This window comes from Prinia subflava, chromosome 3 (genome assembly GCF_021018805.1).
Source record: "Prinia subflava isolate CZ2003 ecotype Zambia chromosome 3, Cam_Psub_1.2, whole genome shotgun sequence".
NCBI classification, from domain to species: Eukaryota; Metazoa; Chordata; class Aves; order Passeriformes; family Cisticolidae; genus Prinia; species Prinia subflava.
This window is the reverse complement of record NC_086249.1, coordinates 45,094,657-45,110,085: the sequence shown is the minus strand read 5'-3', so window position 1 is coordinate 45,110,085 and position 15,429 is coordinate 45,094,657. Positions and strand designations below refer to the sequence as shown.

Sequence of the window (15,429 nt, the reverse complement as noted above, 5' to 3'; positions counted from 1 at the left end):
TGAATTGACTTCTCACTTCTTAAAAGACATCAGCTTGAGGGGGTTAAAGCTCTTCCTTACTTTGTACATACATTTTTTTAAATGGAGCTGGCTCTTCTTGCTGAGAAACAGAGTAATGAGGCATAAGGATGCTACTGCCCCTGGCAATCCTCCTGCTCAGAGTTTGAAGTGTTAATTATGTGCAGCTTCCCTTAGGACTGACACCCATTCTCTGAAGTAAAGAAAGAAGTAGTGTTACACAGTAGTCTTGAAACGGGAAATATCACCAGAAATTCCTTTGCTACTGTACCTTTGTAAAAAGCTTATTTTTTTATTCAAAAGTGGAGATTTGCTTCCTGAAAGCAACCTTATGTACACTGAAAATTATTCCGTTCAGCTGTCAACAAAGAAGCTGTAGGAAGAGTTGACAGATGTCCTGCCCATCTGTCACAAAGAATAATGAAGAAAAAAAAAGTATTTAGTACAATTTTAAATTTTAGGAAACATCTAGGTCCTGATGAGAGAACAGGGACCACTGTAAAATGAATGGTCTGTCATGCAATAAATACCTTCTTGGCATATTTTGTTAATGGTTATATTCATTCTATCTCTTGTAAATACACAAGTAGACACCGAAATGAGGACACAAACAGTATCTCCATATGTCAGCATTTCTGTATCCTTTCTAAATGGACTCATTAAGAGACTACAGTGCATTACTGCAACCAGCTGCCAGCAATTCCCAACTTAAATAACTTTGTCTGTATGTATCACACATTTATACTTCCCACCCCTCCAGAAAATGTGGTTCTCAGGCAATTTTAGCTGCCAAGACTCAGTCCTTTCAACTAAGTCTTTACTTTGATTTTTGGTTCTTTTGCTAAATAGGAAAATCCTTTATGTACATATCTGAGCCACTGAATAACAGAACACTGTTACCATATCATGGTTCACTAAACTGCTTGTTTAAACTACCCGAATTCACCTTAAATGGCACTAGTTAGCCAGCACTGAGAAACATAGTCCTGAACTGTACATAGTTTGGAGCGCTCATGCAAGGAAAATGATTAGGATGCATCTAATACCCAGAGTTTGATTTTATGCTAAGTGAACAGTGGGCAGAGCTGTTGCTCTATGTATTAGATGTAATACATTGGTCCTATTTAATCCTTTAATAGAGTAACTAGCAACCCAGAAAAAGAAGTGGTCATTGCTTCAATTCGGTCTTATGTCTGGAAACACTCACCCACCTCCACAATACTTCAGCTGGTGAATTACATGATACAGCCATAGAAGAATTTTGGGTAGACTGTAACATTACACTTCCCGTGAGTATTAATTATATATTTTTGTATTTTGTTTCAAGAATGTCCTTCTAGGTTAGAAGATAAAAGAGACTGGTGAGCTGTGTCTGTGTGATGTGTTAAGAGAGGAGCATTTAGAAAGAAAATACCAATCCCATTATACAAAGCATTAAGAAACTCCATTTTGCAATTTTGTGTAGGACTCTGATCACACATTTCAAGACAAAAACTTATGTGAGCTAGAAAAGGGGTAGGCAAGGTTAACTACTATGACTGAGATGTGGCACATGTATTTGGATTAATGTGAATTAAAGAGGAAAGACACTGGAGATAATCAGCCAAGAGGAAAACCTGACACTGAATAAAGGTTACAATATGTATGTATATGAATAATGTTAGACTGTGAAAGAGGTGACAGTTTAATAACTGAAAATACTTCTAAAAGGAACAGCTGAGACAAAACCAAATTCCCCATTTCTCTGAAAACAAAATCCACTGCCCCATATAATGTGACTGAAGTCCTCCTTTCTACATCCTTGTGGGATTTGTACATGTTGGTCACACGTGGCAGCATTACTGGCAGCAATGTTTGAAAGATTACTTGAGGAAAGGAGGAATTACTGATGCATCAGGTATTTCCTGTGAGGAATCTACAAAATAGAAAAGAGAATTGTGATCTGTGCTGCAGGAAGCCATGCTGCAGGACAGAAACCTGTAACTGCCAGGAGCAACAGTTCACATGAGTTTTGAAGTTTTATCAGAGGGTTACGTAAGAGAAAAGCAGCTGTCATAAAATGACTCCTTAAGCAAAACAGAACAAGGAAAAGAAAGCCAAGGGAAGTGCCTTTGGAAAGACAAAATAACATTGCAGCTGATGCAGGAAATGCAGCTGCTAAAGTAAACAAATTAGCAGGTTCAAAGAACAGAAAAAATTACAGATGACAAGAACAAAAAAAATCCTTGAGCACTTTGATCTGAAAGGAGCTAAACCTGCAGCATGCCCGAAAGCATGTCACCTGCAGGGTCCCAGGACACTTAACCAGGTATTTGGGGCAGCCTTGTGGGTGAGCACTCGCTGCCTCAGGGTCTGCCCAGCTTTGTGTGTACCTGGAAGGGCTCACCTGAAAAGGAAGGACAGCTTTCCACTTCTGACTCCTCCTCAGCTGCTCCTAATGCTGAGTGGGCATTTTGCAGAGGGGAAAATGGAGTACAAACTCCTGAAACTCTATCAGAATTCAACCATACTGGGCTAAAATGTGCTGAGTATTGAAGTTACATGGCAACTCATCTAAGATTCAAGTTTAGAAAACTTAAGTTAGATCAAAGCTGAATTTATTTATGACAAATCATTAATTATATATTACAATAATTACAAACTCTTTTATTACACCTTATTGCCATATTTTTGTTCTTGATACATAGATGATCAAGAACATGGATTTAGGCAGTAACAAAAAAAAATACTAAAATTACAAACTTCATGTTTCATTTCTGTCACATAGAAAAGGCTATCATCAAAAGAGTAAAGTTACTAACAAACATACAAGGGGATTCCCCTTACACCTTTTTTCCCAGGAACTTATGTCATCTAATGTATAGTAAATACATATATATAAATATATATTTACACATCTCTTGCAAACGCACATTTACACAATCACTGAAAATCTGACATCTCTCCCCCAGCAGACAGCTCCCAGACATTTCTCCCAGCTCCCAGAACATCTAATAGGAAAAAAACAAGTCTGTAGTCCATGGTTTTAAATTAGTCACCCTATTTCTGAGCCAGCTGTTAAACTTCTCCCTACACAAGGCTGCTGGTGTAACAAAAGGATATTGCAGTTTGTGACAAACAGCATCTAACCTACCTTCACCACAGGAAAGGTCTACTAGGGATACCCCCTTGTACCTAGTCTGAGTCACTGCTGCTGCTTGAGGAGTCTGTTGACATAACTTCTACATCATCTTCATTCTCTTTATTGTGTCCTGGAGGCTCCAGCATGAAGTCATTGCTATGATTAGGAGGTAGCATGTTCATTGACATATCACTTGACTGCCAAGGATACTGAGGAGCAAGCACATCTGGAAAAAAAGAGGCATAATCAAGAAACCTTTCAGTTTTGTATACGGACAAATTCAACAAGACAGTTCAACCAGAACTTCAATTTAAAATCAAAGCAAATCTTCACAGAACGAATCTTGAAATCCTTTCTGAATTTTGGACAGATTAAACTCTCCAGTAACAGCTGGAAAACATCTCATCATGGAGCAATTCTGTAATTGTAAAAGTCTGTTCTGCCAGAGAGGCCCATTTATGTAGGTAGCTCTTGATAACTCATATACAATAGAGAGCTTTTCATCTTCAAAGCACAGTTTGAACTGATTTAGCATTCACAGCTACTGGGAGTAATAAAATTATCATGGTCTGTCAGTATACAAAAATAGATTAAAATATTAGATTAAAAAAAATCAGGCAGACCATAAAAATTCAGAGAAAAAGGCTTTATCCAATTACACCTGAAAAGCCTTTATCTGAAGGAGCTCAGAATGGAAGCCAGTGTTTTACATTGTGTGGCCATGCTTCAGTGCTAGAACCATGCTACTAAAGCAGGCTGCATGTGTGTGCTACAGCAGCTTCAAAGTTTGGAGGCTACCAAGCAGTCCAGCAACTGGACAGCACATTCACTAACAACTCAGTAACTGGACATCTCTGCAGGAGTCTCCAAAAGGACTAGATCCCATAATTAGTATTCTCAGGACATGCCTCCATGCATCAACAGATTCAGCATCCCTACACAAAATGCTCAGGCAGCTTCAACTTCCTGTAAATCAATGTTTCCCTCTTTCCTTGACAGTCTAGTTATGTGAGGGTTTAACCTGACAGAAGAGCCCAAGACTCAATTAAGAACTTTACTGCCGAAGTTTAAATCCCATATTTTCCAGCTTCTCAAGGAAAATTCCTAAACTTCTTTTCAGTTCTTAAAGAGACAGCACTCAAAAGTAAATGGATCAGGTCTGCATCCTCCAAGGCAAAGGAGCCAGCCAAAACGGGCTCTACCAAAACATACACAAATAAATGCTCCAACTCCACTAGGAAGTCACAACCTCAACATTTCCTCTGATCGTATTTCAAAAGAACAGAAAAGTTATGTGGGCCAGTCCTCAGCATTTCCCTGGTGGGATGCTATGGACAGATGTCAGAGTCCTACACCCATTCAGCTCACTGACCCATTTTATCCGAGGCCAGAGGTTTACAAAGTGAGATGATGCAGAATTTCAAATCACTTCCTAGGAGGTGCCAACAGGATTAGACAGATGATTGGAAACACAAAATCCAAATTTACTATTTCTCCAGTGGAGTCACAAGAGGGTTTTTTTAACAAATTCAGCATGATTTTCGAAAACAAGCTTTCCATAATGCCTGAGAGTGGCTTAACAGATATATAAGAACTGTTCCAGATCTCCTATGAAGCCAAACTAAGACTTTTCCCATCATTTAGTCTAACCATGGTTGTTCAATGCTGCACAGGTACAGAGCAACTGAACTCTTCATTCAATTACTGTAATTTACTGCTAAATTAAATTTTTGCATGAAAGAATAAATCCGACTGAAGTAAATGGAAGTGCCCATTTCACAAAGCAATTAAGGGACTAAAGCTTGATTCCTACACTCAATGTACTATCTCAGCAGTTGTCCCCTGCCATGGCTTTTAAATCCAGAACTTCTAAGCATAGACTCAAAGAAAGGTATGGAATGGCAATGAACCACCTTTCTTCCAAATACAGCTTTCACAATTCCATGCTTTGTCATCAGCACTAAGCAAAAGCTGCTCTGAAAGTACTTCTTTCTAATATGTTAGGAAATTACTTTATTATTTATTTAAAATATATGAAGGTAACTGTTGATATTGACTTAGCTGTAGTGTCTGCAGTTTAGCATGACATTAAAAAAATATGCTATTTCTAACTACCTTTCTTTACTAGGTCTTCACTGCTAGGGAACAACATTAACCATAATTTTCATTGCTTCACCTCTGATTTGCCTTTGCTAAGGGAAATGTGTAACTGCTGTGAATCTACAAGCAATAACGAAAAACAAAACAAAACTGAGTTTCAGTTACCTGGCAGTCTGCCTGCTGCAAGTGCATCCCCTGGTAAGTGTCCATTGACTCCATTGGTGGATGGGTTGTTCATCTGACCCAAGAGACCACTTCTCATTTCCAGATCGGTAGGATACGGCCTACGTGGGTCCCCTTGAAGGAAAAAAAAGAAAAAGAATGCTTTCAAATATTTGACAGTTGTCTTGCAGACATTAGCTTTAGCTTCAGAGCCTAATTTAATGGCCAAAAAACCCCATACTTTGGTTGCTTGGATGAGCAATGAGCATCACACCTGTTTTATTAAAATCCAGGTCTGTCTTTTAGACTTTCTTTGTTCTTTAAAACTTGGCAGAAAGAACATATTAAAAAAAACCCAAACAACCCAAAGCAACTAAAATCAACAAAACCCATCCTGTTTAAAAGATATCTTTGCTTTTCTGCTATTTCACAGCTAAACAGCAAGGACAGGAACTGAATCAAACACATTTTCATTTTGGACAAAGAGGGTAGTACCCAAAATTGAAACATGTCACAGTAAAAGTTCTGCTTCTGACTCCACTGTTTACTAACATTCTCTGAAAGAATATTGTAAGGGGAAAGAGGGATCACAACCAATCACATTGAAAAGCCTTTAGCTTACTTGGCTTTTGACTTACAATCGGGGTAAACATTCAGGGGGAAAAGGCAAACAAAGCAGAACAGACCAGGCCAGTCTGTTAATGAAAGCAGACAGTTTCATAACCTTTTGGAAGCATGTGTCAAGTCCATAGGACTTTGGATATCCATTTTTATTGACATATTAGCTATAACAGCTGAAAGCAATATTGCTCTAATAAATCCCAGTGGTTATCGCCATGTAAAAACATTTTAAGACCAGATATTAACCATGATTTATTATTAAAAAAAATCTACTGTCATAAATACAGTAGTTACCTGGTACCCATGTCAGAGGGGCACAAACAGCATTGCTAGCACTGATCCTATGGGCGTATTTAATTATTTCTTCAGAGGAAATGGCACCTGGAAGAACAGAAAAAATGTTGCTGCATTCTCAAAAGATTGCATCATTTAATCATTTCAGAATATTGGCCACCATTATCTAAAAGACTGGGAATGTGATTTTGCAAACATTAAGACCCTGGTTCAAATGCAGTGACTGTTTAGAAGACTGTCAGACTACGCAAGTATGAGCTTTGCAGTGAACTGATTTTACACACACAAGTACAAAACACCTTCAATATCAATGGTTCTCCAACCTCACGAAAAACACAGTCTCTTAAACAAATGTACTTGACAAGCACAAAAACCACATCTTAAACTTCAGCTCCTGCTTTATTATAGAATTTTCTGTAGCAAAGAAGGTTTTTTGTTCATTTAGTAATTATAGACTGTACCCAGAGGAATCCTTCCAAATATTATTTGCCTGCACTAGATTAATAGAAACTGTATTGAATTCTTTGATTTTCTAAGTGAAAGAGGCATACCAAAATGATAAAAGACACTGAAAAAAAAAACACAAACAACTTGAAGAAGATGCCTCCCCCTCAAAAAGTTAGTTTAGCTTGGTAAGAGCCACAGAATGGCAGGAATTGTTACTAATTACAATCTAGTATCACCATTTAGTCAGTCTTTCAAATACAGTGCATATACACACAAACATTCTCTTCCTTTCCTTAGCAAACCTCCTGAGGCAATTTGGTAAAGCATTTAGGTAATCAGATATATTATTATCAGTCCAAGAAGACTGCTGAGACACTTTCATATTAAAATATGAACACATTAAAATACGCCACAAAAAAAATCAATCCTGCCATTATTCTGAGGAAATGGTTAGTTACATAATGAAATAGAAATTTGTTTACACACAAACCATCTGAAATCTGTGATAGCAGAATTAAAATAAAAAGGTCTAATTTGAGCTCACTAACAACTTTCTTTAGAATTGCATTTATGTAGTATGTACAATCATGGATACTCACCTTTTCGTGCCTTTTCAATTGATTTCAGTTTTTCCTTTGCTTGATAAACAGCTGTTGCCTAGTTGTAAATAAAATAAAACCCCACAAAGTAAACCAAAGCTTCAATGCATCTTTAATTTATAAACATCTACATAAAGTCAGCTCTGTGAATAAACCCTTCCATTTAATTGCATTTTAAAAGAGAAACTTCCATGAACATTTTCAAAATACACAGAAATAAAGTAGGTTTAGAAGAAAATTAGCATTATAAAATAAAACTTAATACCATGATAACTAAACAGTGTTTTGACTACTGAGAAAAAACCCAAACCACTAAGCTCTTCTGAAGTTTTAAATATTTAAATCTTCTCAAACTAACACAACACCACTTTGTCCAGAACCACCTTTTCTACAAGAAGGTGCTCAAAAGCAAACACATCATTATGAACTTACCAGTATGTGTTCTGCTTCTTTCAGCTGTTTCTGCAGCTGCTGAATGTCATTATCCCGCTTTTCTACTACCTTTTCCAAAAGCTGCATTTCATGATGGATTTTTCCCTGATCAACTGCCAACTTCATTAGCTCTTGAAACTCTCCATCTCTCTGAATCAGCAGTTCCAGGATCTATTGAACAACAGTTTTGCAGAACTTTTAATTTGGCTAGAATAACAACACACCCTCAGTCATGCTACAAAGCAGAGCAAATGGCATCCATAGGAGTATTTTTGTTTGAATGAAAAATGAAACAAACTGTCTTCCTGTTTGCAGAAACAGCCTATGAAGCACATAAAAAATAAATAAACAACAGGAGAACCAATAATGCCTTCATAGCAGGTCCAAAGCCCCATCATGACCATTAGCTTTAATACAGGCAAGGACAAAGGGAGAAAGTAAGAATAAACAAAAGAATGGCAAAAAATAGATGTAGAGCATTATGCTTACCCAAAGAACTGTAATTCAGAAAGTCAGCTTACCTGGCTCTCCTCTCCTGGTTGTGGAAGCTTTTGGTTTCTTGAAATTGCCAAAATTTCAATTAGTTCCCTGAAAGGAGAACTCCATTTGCAAAATTTTCTAAGGCATTATCATATCAAGTCATCCCAAAACTATCTGAGTACTGTTATCATTATGAAAGTATTCATGGACCTGAGTATTTTATATTTTATAGTACAGTGTGGGCTGAGATGTTTCAACTAAGGAAGCACATTTCTTTCTTTGTTATTTGAGCTCATGAAGCCCTCATGCACTCAAGAAATGTGCTAAGTTCCTGTTAAACAATAAAAGACATAAACAGAAGCTGAGAGAAGAAACAGCATCATGAAGTGCACTCATACCCTTCTTCTCCTACCTTTGTTGTAAGAGGGTCTTCCCTGTTTTACTTCTCCACTTTTCTCCATTTTTTCCCCAATATAGTTGTAGTTTAGAGCAATTAAATCCACACTTCCAAATACCTAGAGAGTCTGTTATGGAACTACTGATTCTTTCCTTGGTCCAGTGTAAGAAAATCAGTGGAATGTGTGAGTAATACAGCAGTGGGGCCAGAAATGTAAAAAAAAAAAAAAAAAAAAAAAAAACAAACAAACCACCACAGCAGAGCCCTAATCTTGGTCTATGTCTCTTGGTCACTCCTGAACACTACTCTGATTTTAAACAATTACAGAATAAAGAAACTTGTCACTGTCACTAAAGCTTTATTCCACCTGACCAACACTGAGCAGTAGCAAATAAAATCCATTTTAAGTAGGTCAGCTACCACCATCAAGGGTGATGTCATGGAGTGCTGTAATTCTACCCTGTGTCAGCCAGATAATGCACAGATGTAGATTCAAAACTATAGTAAGGCTACAGATTAGACAAGTGGCTTAATTTTTGCCCCTACCACCGAACCAGTATTGTGACTGAGAAAGGCCTAGCCCCAGGGTGCTGCAACACTTTGCTGATCAACAGGAAGTCACTAAATGATGCTGAGCGTTGCTATGGGATCATTGTGGTAGAACGCTACTGCCAGCATCAAAAGAAATGTAGTTATTTAGATAAAGAACAAGGGGTTTTTTCGTTTTTCCATAAACACGTTCTCAGCAACCCTTATGTCACAATAAAATCTGTGACTGAGGATACAACTTAACCAGAGACAAGAAGAACAACTCACCAATAGCTTATCCTACTCTTGGTAGTCAAGTGAGCTAGCGACATGGATAGCACAGGTCATTCGCTCTCAAAATGCTCTCCTAAGTTCCTGCTCTCCCTGAGGTGTGGAAAATAATTAGGAACTATCTAAACTTCACTGCCAACTGTGCCTCCACGGCACATGGTTGACAACTTGGATGGGGATTACCAGCCTGGACTCGAGACCGTGGACTAAGTATTTGAGAATTTCTATCACTCTGAAGACGAGCTCCGCAGCCTACTTGGAGTGAATGTGGCACTAATACAGGCAATGACCACAACAGCTTATGTCATTCAACACCATCTACATATTTCTGACTTAAGCATAATTTTAGTGACTAATAAAATGCCTAAAATCAGCGTGTGAGTGTGCACTTCACAGGAAACGCAAGTGTCGACCAAGTGAGAAAGGCAAGTGGGAGAAAAAGAAAGCGCTCCTTCTCCCCGCAAATGGGAGGCGAAGCACGACCGCTGCTTTCCCCAGGGATGAGCGGGGAAGCATTGCGCAGGGCCGGGCCGAGCCCCGGCGCGGCACCGGCCCCTCTGCCGCAGAGCCGGCCTGAGGACGGCGACAGAGCAGGAAATCCCCTACCCGAGCCGGGTTAGGCCAGCGGTCCAGTCGGGCCGGGCCTGTCCCATCCCAACCTCAGGGGCTCCCGCTCCGCCCGCCGGCCCCGCCGGAGGCTCCGCGCACGCACCGCGCCGGGAGCCCTCACCCCGCGGCCACCGACGGGGGACCGAGCGCGGTACCTGGCCAAGAGCTCGAGATCCTCCAGCGCCGCCAGCAGCCGGTCCCGGGTGCTGCTCCGCTCCCCGCCTGCCCCGCCCGCCGCTGCCCCGGCCCCGGCTCCCGCCGCCGCCGCCGCCATCGCCATCCGGGCGCGGAGCCGCGCGGGCACCGCCCCCGGGAGCCGCGGCGCGCGCGCGGCAGCGCCCCCGGCGGCGGCGGAGGCGCGAGCAGCGGCCGCGAGGCTGCGCGCGCGTGCGCGGGGCGGAGGGGCGGGGCCTTCCCGCCGGCTCCCGGGAGCTGCCGGGGCGGGGCGGGGCGGGCAGCGGGGCCGGGCGGGGCTCGGCCCGGGGCCGAGGGCGGGGCGGAAAGGAGCGCTCAGCTGGCTCATTGAGGCTGGGTGCGCGTCCGTCAGCGCCCTGGCTTGGGTCCGGGTCGTGTGCGAGCATCTGCTCGTGCTGCTCTTTGAATCACGGAATCACTGAGGGTGGAAAAGACCTCTGAGGTGATGGAGTCTGAACAGCACCATGTCAGCTAGGCCAGGGCACTGAGGGCCACGTCCAGTCTTTCCTTAAGCACCTCCGGGGATGGTCACTCCACCTCCTCCCTGGGAAGTCCATTCCAATGGTTAACCACCCTTTCTGTAAAGAAAATCTTCCTGATGTGCAACTTAAACCTCTCCTGGTGCAGCTGAAGACCGTGGCCTCTCGTCCTCCTGTTGGTAGTGGGGAAGAAGAGGTCAGTCCCCACCTGGTGACAACCATTCCAACTGGAAAGCATTTGTGGAGTCCCCGTTTCTCCACAAAGAGCCTCCAGATGTCACTGATGTATGCTAAAGACACAGAAAACATGCTGCAGGTGAAGTGTGTGCAACTGAATTACATTTCCCGGGATTTAACTCAACTTTTGAGAGTCTTGGTGTCCAAAAATCCCTCAGGTGCCTTTAATCAGATGGAGGATGAAATCACAGAATCACAGAAAGGACCGGGTTGGGACCACACAGGATCATCTGGTCCAACCTGCCTGCTCAAGCAGGGCTGTCCTAGAGCACACTGCACAGGGTTGCATCCAGAGGGTTCTTGATGCCTCCAGTGAGGAAGACTGCATAACCTCTCTTGGCAGTCTGTTCTAGTGCATGGTCACCCACACAGTAAAGTTCTTCCTCATGTTCAGGTGGAGCTTCCTGTGCATCATTTTCTGCCCATTGCCTCTTGTCCTATTGCTTGACACCCTGAGAAGCACCAGGCTCCATCCTCTGACAGCTCCCCTTTAGGGGTTTATATATGGTGTTTTACTGGCAACTGAAGAAAGTTAAGTGCCTGATACTGAAAGCATAACAAAAACCTGAGCTTTAAATGAGACCAAGACCAGGGTTTTACCTGGGCTGGCTGTCCCATACATGAGGAGAGGCAACACTGACCTCCTGACACTGCCTGTTGCAGATCTGTGTGTCCATGAAGGCTGAAGGCAGCTTGCTGTCCATCACAGACCTTTACACACAATGTTTGGGGCAGGTAATAGGCACAAATCCTGCCCCCAACCCTGCCAGCAGTTGAGGTATAATTAAAAAGTGCTGCTGTGTTGTGGGGTTTTTTAAATGCTGCTCTATATGGGCTGGTGAAACAATCCTCTCCTGGGTGGAGTCACAGTGAAACCAGTGGAATTTTTTATATTCATGAAAGTTTCAGTAATGTTGAAAGACCCTGAGAGGCCAGGGTGGAGACAAGATGAGGGAGTACAGAGTGAGAAGTGTACTCAAGGTTTATTACCCAAGGCAAGCACTGCCACAGAACATCAGGGAGCCCCAGACCCCGTGTCCTGCTGTCAGCAGGCAGCTGCTGGTAAACAGCGATTTTCTTCTCCCCTGATTAGAGAAAGGCCTACGTGAACAATAACATTCCTGACTGCTCTGGTATTTACTCTGATTGTCTGTTACCTTGTGCAATAAGCATGTTCCTGGGAAATTTACATTTATTTAAAGAGGGAAAAAAAGGCAAGAAGCTCATTAGTCAGTAATTCTTTGAACTGTGATTTAAATAAGCAATTCAACATTCTGAGATTTGTGATAAAGCAATGAGATTTGGCAGCTCTGAGAAAAAAACTTTGCTAACAGGTATTATTTAAAATTCCTTTGCAATGCCCAACAACCATCAACATTCTGATTGTAAATAGTTTGGGAATTCTGTTTGAACTGCATAGCAGATAAAATCTCATCAAATAGTTCTGCCTTTTAAATAACTGTTGCTTGCTTTCTTTTTTTTCCCTTCTCTATTTCCTTACTTTTGTTCAGGGAAAGATGTAATCAGTGATGGTGTCTGGTTGTGCATCCAGTTCACTGATTTGTTAGTGTCTGTATGGGTGCATAAATAGAAAGAAATAGCGACCTTGAAAACAAAGCAGTCCTTCCACTAAATCATTTTCTTCTTCATACTCATTTTGACATCTGAATTATTTAGACTTGAAGTACTTCTGCTATATTTCAGGGCAATAATGCTGGTTTCACTTGAGCTGAAAGCTTGCAGCATTAATAGGACACCCACAGTTGACAGGTGTGAATATTGGTTACAGGAGATTTTTGTGGCCTGATCTTTCATTCTCCTTGTTCCTGGCAGGTTGTTCCTTCCCTTCCTCTTCACAGCAGTACTACTCCACCCAACCAGGCCAATACCACCCATCTTTCACTGGAGCAGCCACCCTTCTCTCCCTACTTCTCAAATTTCTGTCCCTCTTCCCGGCACCATGGACAACTGTCTCCTTTCTACTGCCCAGTCCTTTCCTTCTCCTTGCCCTGCGATGCAGCCATGGCTGGGGAGTGCAGTGGAATAGGCAGAGACTTAATTGTGCTCGTGCCTCTGTGTGGGAGGACAGGGTGAGACCAGAGGTATCAGGGAATGCCTGCCTGTGCCAAGACACAGAAAGTCATTCAGACCATGTCAGAGGGGTCATCTCCTTCAGGACAAAGGGAAAGGCTCGGTGAAATGGGCTTGTGCCCCAGACTTGTCCTATGGGCTGATTACTTTAAGACTGAGTGAATAATTTGCTGAATAGACTTGAAATATTTGCCTATAAAAACAACAGAGCCTCTGTTCCCCCAGTGTTGTTTCCTCTGTTACTCCGGTTCTTCATTGCTTTTCGCCTTTTTTCCCCTGGGGTAAACTTTTTCCATAGTTATGTTGGTTTTGAGCCAGACCTGCTACTTTAAAGATCATGCCTCTCCTGAATGACTAAGCATTGTTCCCAATTTTTTTCCAGTACTCTGAGAACATTTGAGTTTGTGTGGCCCTACATGGATCTTTGCACAGGGAGTTTATTAGACATTTCAGAGCTCTCTCATTTCTGAATGTCTATTCAATGGCATACTGAATGTATTGTTAAGAACCTGCTAGCACAAGTAAAAATAGCTTGTCTTGTTCAGTTGAGTCTTGTCTCTTCCAGAATGGGCCTTGAAGTGATGATCTGCAGAGCAAACCGATTCCTCCTAGACAGGTCTAGGAGCAGCTGATCTGATCTAATAGTTCACCAAGGCCACGAAGCTGAGATGTTGCTGACTCCTCGTGTCCCATCTGCAGATTTTCACCCGCCCTTAGCTCCTCCTTGGTGTTTGCCATATGGTCCATGAGCCACTTCAACTCAATAACCAGACTGGAGAATATTCAGTTTGGGACAGGGTGTTCATTTCCTTCTGCATCAGAGAGTGAACTCTAACCTCATCATATGGAACCATGCCTTCAGAGCGTGGTTTTGGTTACAGCTAATTTCACGGGACTGGGCTAGTGCTGAAAGATGAAGTCTTCCCTCTCTCTTATTCATAATTCAGTGCAATTCCGACCTAGGATTCCTCTAATGCAAAACCTTTTCTTCCAACATAACGTTGTTATTCCTTAACTTCAGGTATTCCTACCTTTCTTTCCATGAACAAGAGGATCACTTTAGAATGTGGAGGCTGAGCTGTAGAGAATTTCACCTAAAAAACCCAAAGCAGGTCTGTGCTTCAGTTAAAATCTGTTTTTTCTGGGCTACAGTGCGTTTCAGCTGTCTTCTAATTTATACATTCCAGACACTAGACATCAAGTCTTCAGTTGGCAACAGCTGAGTTTGCCACACCTTAAAATAATAAGGAAAAATACTGACTACATAAGATACATAACTCCTGAAGGCTCTCAGGACCATGTGTAATAAAACATTGCAATCACTACAAATGAAAAGGCAGGAGGATAGGCAAGGAGAACAAGAAGGAAGAAGGACAGAACAAATACTCATTTCCACTTCCCTTAGATAATGTAAAAATAAAATCCTTTCTGTCAAATATCAGCTAAAAGAGAAATCAAACATCTTGAGCAGTGTTTGGAAGGATTTCACAGCTGTACTTTGGTCTGTGAAGATGAGAATAATCGTCCCTCATTTATCAAGATGTCTTTACTCCATTAAAATTTTGAAATGTGTCTGATAAATCATCTATTTCTTAGTGCTATTTAAAAAGAAATCTATGTTTCCCTGCTCACTTATGTTGGATAGTGATTTTAGACCAATGAGATAAGAAAGGAAATTTAAAAAGTGGCTTTGCTTAACTGGTGTAATTTTAGAATAGGTTATAGATGAGATAAAAATAGATAATACTATGAGCCAAAACTTATTTTTTGGGGGGGAAGGAGTGTGGAGCACTAGTACATATGGCCAAAACCAGAGTTTGGAATGCCATTCCAGACTGTTTAGCACAGAATTAGCTCTGCTTTGAGCTATATTAAACTTGAGTTACACTAATTTCTTCTGGTGTAAATTTAGGCACAGAGCCCTTAAGACAGGAAGTCGCCCAGGCAGAAAGCAGTCCTTGCTTTCAGTCTGCTGGAGGGCTTGTGGGGACCAGTGCTGCCTATGAAGTAGGAGGTGTTGAGTGGGAAAGAGAACCAAAATTGGCCCTGGAGACTGAGGGGAGGGAAAAGAAAAAAAGAAAGAAAGAAAGAAGAATGTCCTTTGAAAAGGAAAAGCTTGTTTGACAGCTTGGCCACTAGAGATATTCACAATCCTGCCAAGTCTTCCCAGGAATAAAGGAAAATTTGGAGGCAATTAAATATGAGAATTTTTTTTCCTCATCAAGCTAAAAGTTAATGCTGACTACTTCATGAAATAAAACATCCAATTAGAGATAATGAGACTCCTGGGGTAACCCCCCAACACATAGTAATTTTGAGCCTTCATTA

General features: G+C 41.5%; 1 protein-coding gene across 1 annotated transcript; it reads right to left on the bottom strand.

Moving 5' to 3' along the window:
• Positions 1 to 2,593: 2,593 nt before the first annotated feature.
• On the bottom strand, positions 2,594 to 10,415 carry MED4 (mediator complex subunit 4). Its single transcript, XM_063392109.1, has 7 exons — positions 10,255 to 10,415; positions 8,316 to 8,382; positions 7,795 to 7,965; positions 7,363 to 7,420; positions 6,317 to 6,403; positions 5,405 to 5,536; positions 2,594 to 3,365 (listed from the first exon to the last, which is right to left on the bottom strand). Exons 1-7 carry the CDS (start codon positions 10,377 to 10,379, stop codon positions 3,193 to 3,195), a joined length of 813 nt encoding a protein of 270 aa, XP_063248179.1. The 5' UTR covers positions 10,380 to 10,415; the 3' UTR covers positions 2,594 to 3,192.
• Positions 10,416 to 15,429: the final 5,014 nt, after the last annotated feature.

Bases quoted from the DNA above. Each gene is read 5' to 3' on its own strand.
- MED4 (XM_063392109.1), bottom strand. From the start codon at position 10,379: ATGGCGATGGCGGCGGCGGCGGCGGGAGCCGGGGCCGGGGCAGCGGCG. The intron at 8,383-10,254 runs GTACCGCGCTCG...TTCTCCTTTCAG, and splicing joins GATCTCGAGCTCTTGGCCAG to GGAACTAATTGAAATTTTGG. The intron at 7,421-7,794 runs GTAAGTTCATAA...ATTTACAACTAG, and splicing joins AAGAAGCAGAACACATACTG to GCAACAGCTGTTTATCAAGC.